Source organism: Lepisosteus platostomus, chromosome 23, assembly GCF_059453375.1.
Source record: "Lepisosteus platostomus isolate fLepPlt1 chromosome 23, fLepPlt1.hap1, whole genome shotgun sequence".
NCBI lineage: Eukaryota > Metazoa > Chordata > Actinopteri > Semionotiformes > Lepisosteidae > Lepisosteus > Lepisosteus platostomus.
In genome coordinates this window covers 17,707,014-17,723,929 of record NC_142633.1, presented here as the reverse complement: position 1 = coordinate 17,723,929, position 16,916 = coordinate 17,707,014, and the positions used below count along the sequence as shown (strand labels likewise).

At 57.2% G+C, this 16,916-nt stretch overlaps 3 protein-coding genes and 1 long non-coding RNA gene across 8 annotated transcripts; 2 read left to right on the top strand and 2 right to left on the bottom strand.

Moving 5' to 3' along the window:
* Positions 1–3,194: 3,194 nt before the first annotated feature.
* nbl1 (NBL1, DAN family BMP antagonist) lies at positions 3,195–7,711 on the top strand. The gene is made up of 4 exons (XM_088617408.1): positions 3,195–3,777; positions 5,190–5,377; positions 6,155–6,266; positions 7,203–7,711. The coding sequence occupies exons 1-4, from the start codon at positions 3,205–3,207 to the stop codon at positions 7,437–7,439; spliced, it is 1,110 nt and encodes a 369-aa protein (XP_088473534.1). The 5' UTR covers positions 3,195–3,204; the 3' UTR covers positions 7,440–7,711.
* A 1,297-nt stretch (positions 7,712–9,008) lies between these two features.
* slc66a1 (solute carrier family 66 member 1) lies at positions 9,009–12,632 on the bottom strand. 3 transcript variants are annotated; one of them, XM_088616799.1, is made up of 8 exons: positions 12,492–12,632; positions 11,349–11,533; positions 10,801–10,930; positions 10,431–10,518; positions 10,197–10,351; positions 9,995–10,087; positions 9,655–9,840; positions 9,009–9,234 (listed from the first exon to the last, which is right to left on the bottom strand). In XM_088616799.1, the coding sequence occupies exons 2-8, from the start codon at positions 11,510–11,512 to the stop codon at positions 9,157–9,159; spliced, it is 894 nt and encodes a 297-aa protein (XP_088472925.1). In that variant the 5' UTR covers positions 11,513–11,533; positions 12,492–12,632; the 3' UTR covers positions 9,009–9,156. The 3 variants fall into 3 exon arrangements, with proteins under 3 accessions (XP_088472925.1, XP_088472926.1, XP_088472923.1); XM_088616800.1 differs by lacking the exon at positions 12,492–12,632 and adding an exon at positions 11,827–11,972; XM_088616797.1 differs by lacking the exon at positions 12,492–12,632 and adding an exon at positions 11,727–11,966.
* LOC148642247 (uncharacterized) lies at positions 12,153–13,797 on the top strand. Its single transcript, XR_015929538.1, has 3 exons — positions 12,153–12,257; positions 12,442–12,614; positions 13,662–13,797. It is a non-coding gene; the product is annotated as an uncharacterized LOC148642247 (long non-coding RNA).
* LOC148642246 (F-box only protein 6-like) lies at positions 13,576–16,911 on the bottom strand. Of its 3 annotated transcripts, XM_088616803.1 has the most exons (8): positions 16,727–16,911; positions 16,297–16,416; positions 15,617–15,878; positions 15,371–15,485; positions 15,173–15,268; positions 14,959–15,094; positions 14,675–14,884; positions 13,576–14,642 (listed from the first exon to the last, which is right to left on the bottom strand). In XM_088616803.1, the coding sequence occupies exons 2-7, from the start codon at positions 16,414–16,416 to the stop codon at positions 14,723–14,725; spliced, it is 891 nt and encodes a 296-aa protein (XP_088472929.1). In that variant the 5' UTR covers positions 16,727–16,911; the 3' UTR covers positions 13,576–14,642; positions 14,675–14,722. The 3 variants fall into 3 exon arrangements, with proteins under 3 accessions (XP_088472929.1, XP_088472927.1, XP_088472928.1); XM_088616801.1 differs by having other exon boundaries at positions 13,576–14,884; XM_088616802.1 differs by lacking the exon at positions 16,727–16,911 and having other exon boundaries at positions 13,576–14,884; positions 16,297–16,710.
* Positions 16,912–16,916: the final 5 nt, after the last annotated feature.

The window sequence follows — 16,916 nt, the reverse complement described above, 5'->3', positions numbered from 1 at the left end:
GGAATGTGCTCAGCCCCAGTCCAGACAGAGACAGACCTGGTGGCTGAAGCTGCTGTAGGATCAGTAAGGAGCTGCAGGAGTGAGGGAGACCAGTGTGTTTCATCACCACAGCTCCGGCAGCAAGCACTGCTGCTGCACAGCGACTCACTGCAGCCTCTTCATCCACACTCAATGAACACCTGTGAGGAGCTCATTTTTCCAGCAGGTTCGTTTTCTCTGTCTGCTTTCATTAAGCAGGGCCACTTTACCGTGAAGATGCAGTCAGGTCTGTCAGTTGTTGCTCTGTTTCTTTCTGCGTACAGATGACTAGATAACAGGTGTGTGTCACTCGTGTGAGTAATGACAGGGCAGGGTTCAATGGTGAGGAGTGTTCCTGTCGTTTGTGAGGTAGAAGCTTTGCCAGCTAAGGAATGAAAGTGTTTGCCCGCGCCTGTTAGCAGTCCTGATTTAGGCTGTAGCCAGACTGAAAAGAGCTACTGGACTCTAGGAGGATTAATATAAACCTTGAAACACTCAGTCCGTTATATAGATACTCCTTTCAGTTACAAATATTGCTGGAAATTGATTTTGAGCCATTTAAGCTCCTAATCTACACTCTTTAATTCTATTGTTGGCAGTTTTCCTGAATGTCTATGTGACAGCTGCGGGATAGGTGTTTGGGTAGACATGTCTGTCTGAGGTCTTCATCGGTTCTGCTTCAGTATGAAGAAGCTCTTCTGTGGCAGTCTGGTTGGCTGTGTCCACTGGTCTCCTGGCAGGGTTGCAGAAGTCCAGCTGTCCTGATGCGCTCCAGCCCTGTTCCTGCCAGAGTGAATCCAGCTGTGCTCTGTGTGCTCTGATCCGCTCCAGCCCCAGGGCTTCACATCCAGGCTTTTGATTCAACCGTTTTTTATTTGGAATCTGGATCAGTTTATAAAAAACATAAAATGTGTTTTGTCATGCTTTGAGAATTTTATTTCTGTCGGTGATTGTAATTTCGTATGAGTCAGGTTAAAGTCAACAAGTTCTCATTCTTCTGACAAGAAGATTCAGACCAGAACTTCAGTGCTTTAAAAGCGGGCACTCTAGTGCGAGCACAATTAGCAAAATTACAGCTCTTTTGATTGCTAAATCGACCCTAACTATTATCAACTAATTAAAGGCATGGCTGTAGGAAACGTCTGTGATGTTGGAGAAGTGACAGAGCTCAAGCAGCCCTGGTCTCTACCATCATCACACACAGCAGCACAACTGCACACAATCATACAACAGCTTCAGTCCCACTACAACAGCACACACCAGCACGTGCTTGACCACATCACACAGTGTGGTGTCTGTGGGAGCGCTGTCGGATACAGTCCTGCTCTAGTTCTGCGATGAGGTCTTCTGCCCCGTGTCTGACTGCTGGCCCTGGGCTGTGGTCCCTATCTGCCCCCTGTCTGACTGCTGGCCCTGGGCTGTGGTCCCTATCTGCCCCGTGTCTGACTGCTGGCCCTGGGCTGTGGTCCCTGTCTGCCCCGTGTCTGACTGCTGTCTCTAGGCTGTGGTCCCTATCTGCCCCCTGTCTGACTGCTGGCCCTAATCTGCCCCCTGTCTGACTGCTGGCCCTGGGCTGTGGTCCCTATCTGCCCCGTGTCTGACTGCTGGCCCTGGGCTGTGGTCCCTGTCTGCCCCGTGTCTGACTGCTGTCTCTAGGCTGTGGTCCCTATCTGCCCCCTGTCTGACTGCTGGCCCTAATCTGCCCCCTGTCTGACTGCTGGCCCTGGGCTATGGTCCCTATCTGCCCCGTGTCTGACTGCTGGCCCTGAGCTGTGGTCCCTGTCTGCCGCCTGGGGCAGAGCGACAGACTGCAGGAGGCCAGAGGGCAAGTGGGGCCTTAAATCAAACCCTATACTCAGAGCAGGATGGGCTGGGGCACCAGGGGGCACTGAGGGCGGGCACATTGCCCAGGAGACCTGCAGTGAGGGGGTGCAGTAGACTTCATGTCTGCCTTCAGACCCCCGCCCGTCCCGCAGCGCCAGGGTGCAGAGGACACCAAGGGTCTTCGAGTTGAATTGTGGGCAATTTTGCAGGACCCTCTAGCTGCCGGCAGCGCTGGACAAGCACACAGCCGCTGGCAGCAGTTTAATCCCCAGTAAGCGAGTGTGTGTGTGAGTGTGTGCGCGAGCTCCTCTGAGCGCGAGGCCGTGTGTGCGTGTGTGTGCGTGTGTGTGCGTGTGTGTGCGTGTGTGTGCGTGTGTGTGCGTGCAGCCCCCTGTGCAGCAGAATTCCTGGAATGTGGTGAGGATGCCAGCGCTGGGCTCGCGCTGAGCCCTTTATTGCTAACAGGTGATTTCTGGGTCATGCGCAGCTCGCGGGCGGGAGAGCGAGGGGAGTGGAGGGGCCCGGAGGACTGGTCGGAACCGGGCTGCGGAGGTGTGATCGGGGTGCCCCTCCTTCAGGAGCTGGGAGACTGGCTCCCCCCGCGCTCACGGCACACCCCTGTGTCCCGCAGCAGGGCGATGGACGTCACGGCAGAACAGGGCTCCGCTGGACCCTGGACACCGGGGCTTCAGGACTGCCTCCCCCGTCCTGCCTGAGCGCTCCTGTCCCTCACGGGGAGCTGGAGCGCCGGGAGAAGAGCAGGGCGGAGCTGGACAGGAGCCAGGGAACACACCTGCAGCGCTGGCAGAGAGGGGAGAGAGAGGAGAGAGAGAGGAGAGAGAGACCAGGGAGAGAGAGGAGAGAGAGGAGAGAGAGGAGAGAGAGACCAGGGGAGAGAGAGGAGAGAGAGGAGAGACCGGGGAGAGAGAGGAGAGAGACCAGGGGAGAGAGAGGAGAGAGAGGAGAGAGAGACCAGGGGAGAGAGGAGAGACCGGGGAGAGAGAGGAGAGAGACCAGGGAGAGAGAGGAGAGAGACCAGGGGAGAGAGAGGAGAGACCGGGGAGAGAGAGGAGAGAGAGACTGACGAGAGAGAGGAGAGAGAGGAGAGAGACCAGGGAGAGAGAGGAGAGACCAGGGAGAGAGAGGAGAGAGAGGGGAGAGGAGGAGAGTGGGAGAGTGAGATTCCTGAGCAGTGTGAGCCCTGTACTGACAGATCACGCACTCAGTGTTTGCGATGCTGTCTGCTTGTCCGAGCCTGTTTGCTCATACTCCTGTACCAATAATAATAATAATAATAATAATAATAATAATAATAATAATAATAGCACCCCCTCACCCCCTTTCACAACAAAGTTCATCACAATGGAGCAGGCTGGCTCTGACCTCGTTCGGGCTCTCCCGGGTCAGGCCGGTCGGTTCGGGCTGCAGGCGCCAGTCCCGGGGCTCTCTCCCTCTCTAAACGGGCACACCGACCTGCCACAAAGACTCCGAACTTTTTTCCAAGTTTCACAAACGCAGCGGGATCCTGCCCAGCGCCTCGGGGTGTCGCCTCTAAAAAGGGAGAACCATCCAGAAAGAGAGCGCGGAGGAGGAGGAGGAGGAAGAGGGGAAGAGGGGCTTAAAGACAGCAGAGCGAGAGGGACTGACAGGGAGAGAGACGGAGTGCCTCGGGTGCGATCAGGACACGCCCTCCCCTCTCTCTCGCTGGGGCGATGTAGCGCTTTTCCTCCGCTCTCACTGCTGATCTGCGGAGTCTCCGGCCGCTCACCAGAGTTTCTCCCTCCGCTGCTGTCGTCTCTCCGGCTCGCCGTTCTCCTCTGTCCCGCGGAACCGGGAGAGACTGACGCTTCGAGTCGGACTCCGGGGTCCGGTTCGGGTCCGGGTCAGCCGGCTCCCCCTGCAGACCGTCACCCCGCCCGCAGGAGAGGTAACACGGTACGTGCGACTGATTTTTAGCTCCTTCTCTGTCTGTAGATGTTCGTCTTTCTGTGTCTCTCCGGCAGAAACACAGCGGACCTCCTGAACAGCGGTCTTCACACGAAAACAGAAATTTGCGCTCGACGCGGACTTGTTACGCTGCAGTCAACACAAGCTAACAGCGCCCTTCGGTTAGCACCTAACGTGTCTGAGTAACTGGAAGTTAGTGCGGTGTTTGTTTGGAAGAAAACCCCGTGTCCCGCTTGAGCACGGCTCTGGGAGCCCGAGTGGTGACGTCTCTGTAGTTCCCGGACTGCTCGGCGTCTCGGAACCGTTAGCACCGGGTCAGGACGCGGTCCGCTTCTGCGGCGTTCGGGAAAAACTCCCGCCTGGAAAACAACAACAATGACCACTGTGGTAAGGGATGAAGGGAACAAGAGTCATTTTTATTGGACGTTTCCAAAAAGTCTTTCTCGAGTTGGGTTAACACTTCCAGACGTGCGCGGACGGTAATTCTCCGCGCTTGCAGCGGTTCCGGCTGCGAAGCTCGGTTTCGGGTTGTCCAGTACCGGTGCTGTCCCTCTGTACCCGAAAACACGGCCGGACCTCTTCCCTCTACTGTGGCAACAGAGCTGACAGAACCTCTGGCAGTACAGAGCCCGCTCGCTCCCCCTCCGTCATCATCTTCATCCCTGCGTCATGGTAATCTTGACCGTGACGTCACTGCCGTGGAGCGCTTCACTTGACAGCATCACAGCACCAGCTCTCCCACCCTCTCACTCTCTCACCCTCACACTCCTGCACACTCATCCTCTCACCCTCTCTCTCACCCTCACACTCCTGCACACTCACTCTTCCTCCCTCTCACCCTCGCACTCCTGCACACTTACTCTCTCGATCCTGCACACTCATCCTCTCACCCTCGCACTCCTGCACACTCACTCTCTCACTCCTGCACACTCATCCTCTCACCCTCGCACTCCTGCACACTCACTCTTCCTCACCCTCACTCTTTCACCAGAGGCTGGGAGACAGGGCTGCAGTCTTGTGTTCATACACAATCTGTAGATCTGAGACAGTTTGACAGAGCAGAGGTGTAGAATCACCAGGCCAGCCACCACATTTCTCAAACCCTTGACCTTTCGTCTTTAACCCTTCAGCGCCTCTCTGTAGTGCGCCCCCTACTGGCTGCTGCAGCCTCTGCAGTGACACTGTGTGTGTATTGCACAACACTGGACTGAGATCTCGGGGATGGGGTTTCTGCTGGAATCTAGATGTCTGGACCTTCAGGTCCCTGCTATGAAGTGTCTTAAACACAATCTAGGTATCTGTTTTTAATTGCTTATGTTTCACCCACCATGTTTTCTGTGTCACTTTGCAGTGTGAGCTGTAGGGGGCAGTCTGACCTCTTTGTGGTCTTATCTCCCCAGGGGGCGTGGCCTGGCACCATGTGGAGCTGCGCTGTGATTGGCTGGCTGCTGCCCGCCCTGTGCCTGGCAGCTCCCGCCCACATCAACAGGCTGGCCCTGTTCCCTGACAAGAGCGCGTGGTGCGAGGCCAAGAACATCACACAGATCGTGGGCCACAGCGGCTGCCAGCCGCGCTCCATACAGAACCGGTCAGCACCAGATGAGACAGTTTGTACGAGTACAGCGACAGCATGCTCCAGAATCACCGGGCGAGATGAGTCTCCCCAGCTGTGTGGAGTTTGAATAACTTGTGTCAGGCGCCATGTGGCCTCCGCTCAAGACTGAAGAGATTCAGTTCCTTCAGCCTGTCAGAGCGCGACTTTGCTTTGAGCCCATTTAGCTACCTGGTTGCTCTTTTCTGGACTGATTCCAGAGCAGCGATATAATCTTCGTAATTTGGTGACCGAAATGACACAATATTCTGATTGAAGTCTTAGTAGTGCATAGTACAATTTTAACAGAACATCCCTCAATTTAATTTGACTTTTTACACAATATATTCCAACATTCTGTTTTTCTTATTGCTCCCAGGATGTCTAGAAGACTTGAGTAGCTTTTCCAAGCTCAGTGTTTCCCATTGTGTATCTGTAGTTTGTTTGTGCTGCCTGTGTGTAACACTCTGCACTTGTCTGCAGTTTGAGAAGTAATCTTTCAAGAGGAACTGTGCAGACTTTGAGTGATTGCGTTGGCGTGGCAGGCTCTGTGTGGGCCGTGGTCAGGGCACTAGACCTCTGGGCTCCCCTCCTGCACTGCTGTCGTACCCTGAGCCAGGAGCTCTGCAGCAGCTCTGTTGCTCCAGTCTGCTGTGTTTGTTGGGGGTGGTGGAGGAATCCAGCAGTCTTGACATTACAGAGAGCGAGATTCTGCCCAGCTGTGTCAGGGCTCTTAGGCATGAATAGAAATGCTTTTCTGTTGTCCTGTTCCAGGGCCTGCCTGGGCCAGTGTTTCAGCTACAGCGTGCCCAACACCTTCCCCCAGTCCACCGAGTCCCTGGTGCACTGCGACGCCTGCTCCCCAGCCCAGGTGCTGTGGGAGGTGGTGAGTGTCAATTCTGTCACCTGAATCAGCGGCGCACCTGCCTCCACAGAGCAGAGCACCCCACTGTCACCCCACACCTGCCTCCACAGAGCACAACACCCCACTGTCACCCCACACCTGCCTCCACAGAGCACAGCACCCCACTGTCACCCCACACCTGCCTCCACACAGCACGGCGCCCCACTGACACCCCACACCTGCCTCCACGCAGCACGGCGCCCCACTGACACCCCACACCTGCCTCCACGCAGCACGGCGCCCCACTGACACCCCACACCTGCCTCCACGCAGCACGGCGCCCCACTGTCACCCCACACCTGCCTCCACACAGCACAGCGCCCCACTGACACCCCACACCTGCCTCCACGCAGCACAGCACCCCACTGTCACCCCACACCTGCCTCCACACAGCACAGCACCCCACTGTCACCCCACACCTGCCTCCACACAGCACAACACCCCACTGACACCCCACACCTGCCTCCACACAGCACAGCACCCCACTGTCACCCCACACCTGCCTCCACACAGCACAGCACCCCACTGTCACCCCACACCTGACTCCACACAGCACGGCGCCCCACTGACACCCCACACCTGCCTCCACACAGCACAACACCCCACTGACACCCCACACCTGCCTCCACACAGCACAACACCCCACTGACACCCCACACCTGCCTCCACGCAGCACGGCGCCCCACTGACACCCCACACCTGCCTCCACACAGCACAGCACCCCACTGTCACCCCACACCTGCCCCACACGCAGCACAGCGCCCCGACAGCTGTTGCCCGTGCTGCTGGGGGTGTGAAGAGCAGTTTCAGCTGAAGACAGACAGACCATCTGTTCTCTCCTGCAGCTGCGTGTGTTGTTTGGGGGTGTAGGTGGCATGACATACGTGACCCCTTCCTGAACTTTGCCCTCTGTGTCAGGTGACCCTGGAGTGTCCCGGCAACGCGGAGGCGCCGCGGGTCGACAAGCTGGTGGAGAGAATCCTGCACTGCAGCTGCCAGTCCTGCAGCCGTGAGCCCAGCCAGGAGGGGGCGCTCTTCAACATCTACCCCCCCGAGCCTGCACCTGAGCCCCCTCAGCCTGAGACTGCGCCCCGCCACCCCGACTTTGAGCTCCCGCACACTCACAGCCACACACTTCCTCCTGGGGAGGGATAGTCCCCCTCAAGTCCCCAAAACTCTACTCCCTCTCCTCCGCCCTCCCCAGACTGCCTTCACCCAGGACAACAAACGCACTTTGATAGCCTTGCTGCGTGCCAGCCGCCACACAGACCTGGACGGACCGGGACCCCCCCGGCCTGAGTGGTCACAGCCCCCCCGAGCCGAGGAGAGGTCAGGGTCAGGGCGACTCCACGAGCTCACACTCACCACACTGGCACCACGCTCTGTTAACCTGTGTACCAATAAAGTTTAAACACTAGAATCAACAACCTGTGTGCTGCTGTGAGTTCTGGGACGTGGCGACATGTCGGTCAGAACCGTTCTCCTCGAGCCCTGGAGTGGAGCACAGTCCCGCTGTTGCAGCATGAAGACTGATGGGGTGAACACGCAGCTCAGTGGGAACCAGTGCAGCAAAGGGCTAATTAAACCAAGGCGATTCTCTGTTCGCTGTGGTTCTGCACAATTAGATTCCAGCTGCTTTTGGAGAGAACGTTTTGTTTGGTCAGGAGTGAGACTTTTCCCTGTCCAGCACTGCGCTGCACTGTCCCAGTCTGGGAACAGGTAGGGGTCTATAAATCCCAGTAACATTTGCAAAGACGCTAGCAGCTCCTGGGAGCCCTGCAGGCTTGTGAAAGCTGATCCCCAGAGTGACAGGGCAGGGGGATACTCAGCCCGATTGCAGGAGACGGTTCCTGTGAGGGTCACTGCTGTCCACAGTGGGGAAATAGCCTGTGGACTGACGGCGCCCTCTGGTGGCAGACAGGAGCCCCACACTGAGCTGGTCCATCAGTGCCATTTCATGAAACCCACTGAGGTCTACAGGAGCCAACCTCGACGTCCTGCACTCATGTCAAATATCAACGCTCTTATTTGTTCCAATAGAGGTGAGATTGTCACAGAACAGCCAGCTCGCATAGACCAGAATTTACAAACGTATCCAGTTACAGTCCTGGTTAACAGGGAACGATATCAGACAGACCTCAGAGCTGAATGGACTGAACGGTTATTCCCGGCCACAGGCTGAGACAGCTGGGGCAGGCCTGGCCCAGACCGCCCCGACCCGACCCGGAGGTCATGTGCCGCAGCAGGCCGATACTTCCACACTGGTGTGCGCACTGGGAGGGAAACCATCCCAGAAAACAGCGCAGGACACACTGGGGCACTGGCTCGGCACAGCCACGAACTGTACAGGCTGCTGCAGTGAGGATCGTGACGGGCCCAGCCGCACACACAGCAGAGACACAACCACACAAACTGTAATTCCCACAGAGAGCAGCAGGGGGAGCTGCTCCACGGCCGCACCCGATCCCAAACAGCAACCTCTCACCCGCTGTTCAGAACAGAAGCTCTTAGCAGATGTCAGAACCTTAAATCATTTATTCCCATTTTAAAACACGTCATTTTTCAAGCACCATATTTGTTGCATATCATTGGAATTTTAAAAACATTGTGCAGCACTTTGTGACACAGGGGTGTCCAGTCATTTAGAGGTTTTCCTTCAGGGCCTGACCCAGGAGTGTGCAGCCCGGTCCAGCACCGTGGATCGGAGCTTGCCCTCCGGCCGGGTGTGGCCAGTCCATCTGCCCCCGTCGGCAAGGGGCACCCCCGCCCCACGGTCCCGGAGTTCGGTGTCCTGGAACGCCGGCTGAATCTGGAATGGTTGTGGTAGGAGAGGTGCTCGTCTCGGCCGGTCTCTGCGTGTCTGCGGCAGCCCTCAGGGGGAGATCAGGGCCTCGCTCTCCTCCCCCTTCCTGCTGCGCGGTCCTCGGTACATCAGGAACTGGACGGTGATCTGAGGCCCGGGGTTCAGGAAACACAGGAGTACCGGACAGCGAACCACCGGCTGGGGCAGAAGAGCGCTAACAAAGTGCAGCCGGGCATCAACACTCTCGCCAGCAGCACTGCAGGTGAGTGTAGAAGCAGTCACGGCTCCTGGGGGCCGTTCATCTGACGCCTCCTAACTGAGCAGATCCCTGTCTGAGTCAACAATATCTTACAGCTGTGGCGCATCTTTAAGCACAGGTGAGCTATCAGACTAACTGTATTGGGGCTCCCCAGGACCAGACTGGAGACCCCTGACTTAACGTGACCTATTAGACTAACTGGGCTGGCCAGGACCAGGGCTGGAGACCCCTGATTTAACGTGACCTATGAGACTAACTGGGCTGGGGCTCCCCAGGACCAGGGCGGGGGACCCCGATGTAAAGGATACCACGATGTCCAGGCTCAGGGTGCCCAGGCTGCCGATCAGCCAGGGCAGGTGGTGGACGATGTAGCTGAGCTCGCGGTGTCCGTGGTCGGGGTTCTTGAGGAGCACGCTCAGCCCGTACGTCGTGTTCCCCAAGATCACCAGCGCAAACAGGAAGTACGACACGCCCTCTGTCGACTTCCTTTTGAACTGGGGTGGGGGGGCAGACACAGGGATGGGGGAAGAGTGCAAGTCAATGTTTCTCTCCCTTTCCCCAAGCAAGCCCACACGACACCCCCCCAGACAGACTGCCACACCCCAGCTTTCCCTCCCCTGCACACCCCTGCACCCCAGCGAGACTCACGTTGGTGTAGATCTGTGGCAGACGGGAGCAGAGGTACAGCACTGAGGACATCGAGCCGATCACAAAGCCGATGATCTCCTTTGTCTGGAAGGGCTGGACCAAGGACACAGAGACACGTTGTTTCTTCTGCTGTCACACCCTGCACAGCTCTCAATCGCTCCCAGATAACCAATACACACACACACACACACACACCACATACCTCTATTCCACTATCGCCAGATGGGACTGACAACAAGACCCGACCTCCGACCCCCAGAGGGGCGTCAACACTGGGCCCCGCCCCTAGGAACAGCGTCAGGGAGGCGGAGACTCCAGCCAGAGAGGCCACGCCCACAGCATTCAGCACCACTCCATCTGAGGCAGAGGAGGAGAGAGAGGGTGAGGAAGATGACAGCTCACACACAGGCACGCAGGCGGGCACACAAAGACTCACTGGAATGTCTCCTGTTCTTGAACTTGTAGTAGTTGAACATCCCAATCATGAGAAGGTCAGCCAGCACATAGTACACAGCTGTGTACGTCTGAGGGAGACGGAGAGAACATGCTTTTGTCAAGGAAGCATTCATTTATGTATGTATGTTCTTGTTTTCTCATTACTGCCACCGTTACACCAGTAAAGCACCTCTCAATCTCAGATAAAGACGAAGACAGTGTGGTCTGTGGGGCAGCAATGCACTGTGGGATAGGAGTGTCTCAGGACAGTCAGGATCTAGTTTAGGACCGCTGGGATTGTCCGTCCCTCCTGTCTCACGCTGGACTCCCAGTCCCTGTTCCTCCCTCCCTCCCAAGTCCCACTCTCTGACCTGCAGGGGGAGCTGGTCCGCAAGGAAGGATCCAGTGAGGTTACAGGTGTCTCCGGCCAGCCAGAAGACCAGGAACCACACAGACAGGGCCTGGTCCATGTTACCCCTGCGGCAGGAACTGACGTACTGCCTGCATGTGGGAGAGAGGCGATCCCATCACCGGCAGAGCAAAAGGCAGGAGATCAGAGTCCTGTAGCCTCCTGGAATGATGTCACACTTCAGTGTGCATGTCAGTGAGTATACAGGCAGGCTGGTCTGTCTGCAGGTGTGCTGTGGTGTATACAGGTGTGGCAGAGTGTATACAGGTGTATAAGGGTTTTTGTGGTGTATACAGGAATGGTGTGGTGTATACATGTTTGTTGGGTGTGTATAGGTGTTGTGGTGTGTACAGGAGTGGTGTGTTGTGGTAAATACAGGGGTGTTGTGGTGTGTACAGGTGTGTTGGGTGTATATAGGTGTGGTGTGTACAGGAGTGTTGTGGTGAATACAGGGGTGTTGTGGTGTATACAGGAGTGTTGTGTACAGGAGTGTTGCGGTGCTGTACTCACGGAATGGATGAGGTCATGAAGCAGAGTATGGACAGCAGCCCCAGCGCTACGCTGGCCATGTCCCGCGCGTCCTGGGCACACTCCTGCAGCCCCTCCCACACCCACTGCGAGCCGTTGGGGCACCACACGGAGAAGTTCCCATCCTGCTCCCTCCCAGAAGGCATTGCTCCGCGCCGGCGCCGCAGCTGGGGAGCACAGACACACACAAACACGTTCAACCCTGATCCACACCGCCTAGAAAACACACTCTGCAGAGGGCAACAGGAAGAATAAAGAGCATGTATCCTGCCCCCCGATTCCCTCCCCCTCTTTAAGTGTCTCCATTACGAAGCCCAAAACGGCCATTTTAGTCATCTCCCAGTCAGAGACTACAGGTACCAGAATGCTTTGCGCAGGCGAGGCCTCTGGAAAACAACAACAACAGCAGAACGGTGGAGCGCCCGAACCCGGGGCAGCCGGACGCCCAGGCGGGACAGACCGGAGCCAGTCCGCACGAATCCCGAGCAGCCTCGCCCGCTGCTCTCCGCTTCTCCTTCCTTCCCCTCAGTCGTGCTGTGGCGGCACAGCTGACAGTATCGCCCCGCGTCCGAGCAATGAGCAGGGAGCCCCGGCCGCGGCAGGGGAGGGACGGCCGAGGCAGAGGAGGGACGCGCCAGCTCGCCTCCAATGACGGCGCAGGCCTGCGGAGGGCACGCTGTTGTCCGTTGCCACCTGCGAGCCCTGCCCGTCTCAAAACATCTCAAAACAGGTCTGGGCACCGGGCTGTCCTCCGGCGTCACGGGATATTCCCGGCTCAGGAATGCTTCTCTTCCGGCCTCTGACGCCACTGATCGATTAAAGAAAACACTGACCGTTCAGCCTGATCGCTACAGCCCCGGTTCCACCGCGCTGCTGCTGCTGGTGGTGCTGGTGAGGTTCGTCTTTCTGAGATGCGCTTTCGGTCCGGTGCGGTCTTGAACCAGACAGCACCGGGCCGAAACCAGCAGTTCACGCTCTGTCGCGGGCGATGAGATCGGTACTTCCCAGACAAGGTGTAATCAAATATCGTATTGTAATGAAGAGAATTTCGTGACAGAAGTTTCCCCTGTCCCAGTCTGGATCGAACCGACAGTTCTGTCTGCTGTACCAGTTCCTGTGACTCACCCCACGGTGTCTGAAGCAGCTGTGGGTTCAGCCTCCCGCCCGAGTCCTGACCCGGTTCGGCGCTCCGCGGACAGCGCTCTTCCTTGCCCTGAGCCGGAGACTCAGCTGACTGAGTTGAGACAGGTCAGGTGACACGCGTGTGCGTGGGGAAACTTCAATCCCCCGAGTCCGCACAAACCGCAGGTCAGCGAGCAGAAGAAAAGTCTTGCTGTGCACTTTTTCCAAAGAGCGATATCCCCACCCACACACGGGGGGGGGTCTGGGCCGTGGGAGACGCGAGGAATAGAGAAGCGAGACGGCTGTGGTTTGAAATGACGAATTTCCACAGTCTGTGGGCTCAGGCATCACACTGGAGAACAAGTGCAGAGTGTGTGTGTATGTCAGTGCAGAGCGCATTGTACCCCCGGCACAGTACAATACAGACCACACTGTACCCCTGTACCCCCAGCACAGTGCAATACTGACCACACTGTACCCCTGTACCCCCAGCACAGTGCAATACTGACCACACTGTACCCCCGGCACAGTACAATACAGTCCACACTGTACCCTTGTACCCCTGACACAGTGCAATACTGACCACACTGTACCCCTGACACAGTGCAATACTGACCATACTGTACCCCTGTACCCCCAGCACAGTGCAATACTGACCACACTGTACCCCTGACACAGTGCAATACAGTCCACACTGTACCCTTGTACCCCTGACACAGTGCAAAACTGACCACACTGTACCCCCGGCACAGTACAATACAGACCACACTGTACCCTTGTACCCCTGACACAGTGCAATACTGACCACACTGTACCCCTGGCAAAGTGCAATACTGACCATACTGTACCCCTGTACCCCCGGCACAGTGCAATACTGACCACACTGTACCCCTGACACAGTGCAATACAGGCCATACTGTACCCCTGGCAGAGTGCAATACTGACCATACTGTACCCCATACCCCTGACACAGTGCAATACTGACCACACTGTCACCAGGAGCCAAGTTACAAGCCTCAAGTCACTGTGGACGAAGACTGGACACCCCGACACAGCAGAAAAACAGATTATGGAAGAGGCAAAACACTTTCCTTCATTTGTTTTAATGAATATATTGATTTAGGAAGTTATGCAATCAAATGTGTTTTAAAACAGTTTTACATTCATTTGCAGGCTTCAGGAGAGTCTGCAGGCGTAGAGGGAGTGTGTCTTCCTGGGGCGCCCCAACCCTGCAGGCCTGTATTCCCAGATATCCGTGCTCAGTGCTGAAGGCGGTTCGTTGTGAAAGCAGGCGATCCCAAAACTGCCAGTGTCCGCTGGGAGCCATTCCAGCTCCACTTCATTCAACCAAATCTACCACTGCCTCCCCGTGCAAAACAGCAGGTCAGTGAAGCTCTGCATGCTTATGGAGTGGGGCTGGAAGGGTGTCATGGAAAAGTGCAGAGTCAGGGCTGGGATCCCCGAGAGCACGCAGGACTGATGCGAGGGTCCTGCAGCAACCTGGATATCTGGCAGGACCCTTGCGTGCAGGCGGGTCGCCAGCGCTGGACCTGCAGTTCAAACTCCCAGTCCAGGGCAGTGTGGTCCATCGTGGGTTTTATGGGTACATCTGTATGTGCACATTAATCTGATCCACCCCAGGTTCAGAGCACTGTCAGTAATGGTAGCTGTCAGTGACACCTGTTTAAGGTGTCCTTAAGTTAGAATGAATATAAAATGTCCTGTTCATGCCAGTCTATGTCACCAGTATACATCTGGAGTGTTCAGCTCACTGTCCTCACTATTCTCACCAGTGCAGCTGAGTATGAACAGTTTTACACAGAGCAACAGGAAAAACTCGAGCACAGGAATTAATTTCAGTGTCAGTGTTCTGTGAAGAGACAAAGCAGGCAGGGAAATCGAACAGAGGAACAGGCTTCCAAGGGGAGCGAGAGCATCGGTCTTCTCCGTTTCCTCGCAGGCTCGGCGACCCAGGCGCAGGGAGAGGCTGGGGTCTGACGCGGCTCCATTAACGATTAAGGGGGTGTGCCGAGCCAGCAGGGGGCGCTCTCAGAGACGGTGGCTACACAGGTGTGTTCAGGCAACACCAGCGCCCCCATCAGAGATGTTCACTGTGCGACCAGTGAGAGAGGGAGCAGCAGAGGGGGGGCTGGGGTCGAGAGAGAGAGAGAGAGAGAGAGAGAGAGAGAGAGAGAGAGAGAGAGAGAGAGACCAGCGGGCCGGGCCGGGCTGGGTCACAGGGGCTGGGCGGGCTCCTCTGCTCCCGGGTCGATCTCCACGAGGCTGTTGGTGACCCGGATGCCGTACCTGCCGGCCCAGAACTGGCAGTCCTTGCCCCCGTGGGTGAACTTGACGAAGCGCACCCCGCGGCCATACTGCCGGAACACGTGCCTCATCTGGGGGGCAGAGACACGGCGTGAGGCGGACGCCCCGCGGCCCGGCGCCCCAGAGCCCACGGCGCCCCTCTCACCTGGTGCCACTGCATGTCGTTCCACTGCTCGAAGTGCACGGGCTTAGGGCGGAACTCCTGCAGGACCTGCTTCCTCTGGGACAGCAGCTGGACGCAGATGTGGTACTCGCAGGCACAGTCGAAGCGCGGTGCGTACCTGAGATACAGACACGGGCGTGTCAGCACGGCCGCGCGCACGGGGGGGGGGGGGGGGGCGGCAGAGGAGCTCACGCACCAGTCAGAGACGACGATATCGGGCTGCACCTTGTCCAGGAGGGCGGGCCGGTAGCCCTCCTCCACCAGGTCGATGAGCTGGGACTTCAGGCACATGCTGAGAGAGAGAGAGAGACAGTCAGGGTGCTGCTTCAGGGGCGATGGCCGAGAGCAGGAGGCGCAGAGGCCCCCTCCTGGCGAGGGGAGGGGCAGGACTCACTAGTACGAGGTGACGAAGTACTTCTGGACCGCGGGGTCGGGAAGAGGCGTGCCCACTGGCTCAATGCCCCACTTGTCTCCCCCGTTGGACACCAGCGTCCAGCCCCTGAACTCGTCTGGAGAGGGGAGAGGAGGACAGGATGAAAAGAGGGGATTTGTTATTGCATCTGCAAACGTCGTTGACTCCGTCGTGGCCCGGGCGCCTGCGCTGGTCTCGGGGTTACTCGGGGGGACTCTCCCTCCTCACCGTCCGCCCGGGGATTCTTCAGCAGGTTGCGTCTCATGCGGCACAGGAAGTAGAACACCCTCCAGTCAGCCGGCGGGCAGGCGGGGTCGCGGGGCCGGAGCCCCTCCCGCGCGCACCTCCTCTTCCACAGGGAGGCGCTGTCCACCAGGTCCCGCCACAGCCGGCACACCCGCCGGCACGTGCAGACCACCTCGCGCGCCGGCAGGAGCAGCAGCACCTCCTCCTGCACGGGGACGGGGAGGGCGGTCCACGTCACTCGGGCCTGCGGGGGGCGGAAGCCAAACAGCGCGCCGGTCACTTCCGGTTCCGGTCCTACCTGCGCGTCCCCCTAACTCTCCTTCTAATGAAGCAGCAAGTCAGTTTTACCGCAGCGCAAAGCGCATAACACCAACATTTCTCCCGCTGAGAGAATGTCGTGCTTAACTGTTACACCGGCGATTTATCGCCACCATCTCTCGAGCAAAATGGTCCGCTTAGGCTTCGTGCCTGCGTTATTTACTGCTTTAGCAGCTCAGTACCCGCGAAATATAAGACATCTGACGTACACGGAGTGAAAAAGCACTAGCGCGGTTTGTAGTTTCACTGCGCTGAAGGAGCTGGTGAGGAGCTCTGGGACTACATGCTAGATAAGATGGCGTTGCTCAAAGCAAGTCAAACCGTCAGTGTTTATTTTTCCTTACGGTGTCCAAGTCCTCGGAGGAGGAAGCCGAGGCGGCGGGCGGTCTGAGCGACTGTCCCATGTTGTGGCTTCTCTGTCCGGGGCGGCGCCTACGGGACCTCCGGCCTGTGTGTCCGGGCATCTGCGGAGGAGACGCGCTGTTGAAGGGGAAAGAGAAACCGGGCGACTCCGAGGAGATCTGAGCGCTCAGTCATTGCGAAACCAATACCCCGGGAGCACCTTGAACCACACGTGTCCCAGTCGGGGGTTTATACAGAAGAGGGAGAATTGGGTGCTTTATCTAAAGACACGCCTTCACGTTACACTTGTAAAACACTGCAGTAGAGTTCAAGAACCGATGTTCAACGAGTATGTTTTTAACAAATTCAAAGCAACATGGTTCGCCTGTATTTGTCTTTTTTAAAATAAAAAACGATATATTTTTGTTATACCGAAAGCGTGAGTTTCGATGACGTCGCTCTAATCGATGACCATCCCTGCGGTGAGTCCGCGGTCCGCTCTGTCCGGCAGGGTTGTGCGTCACACCGGGGCCGCGAGTTTCACTGCCCCTCCCCGGAGCTCAGCTGGGCGCAGGCACGCCTTCGTTAACATCGACATCGCAATTAACGTGGACCAGCAATT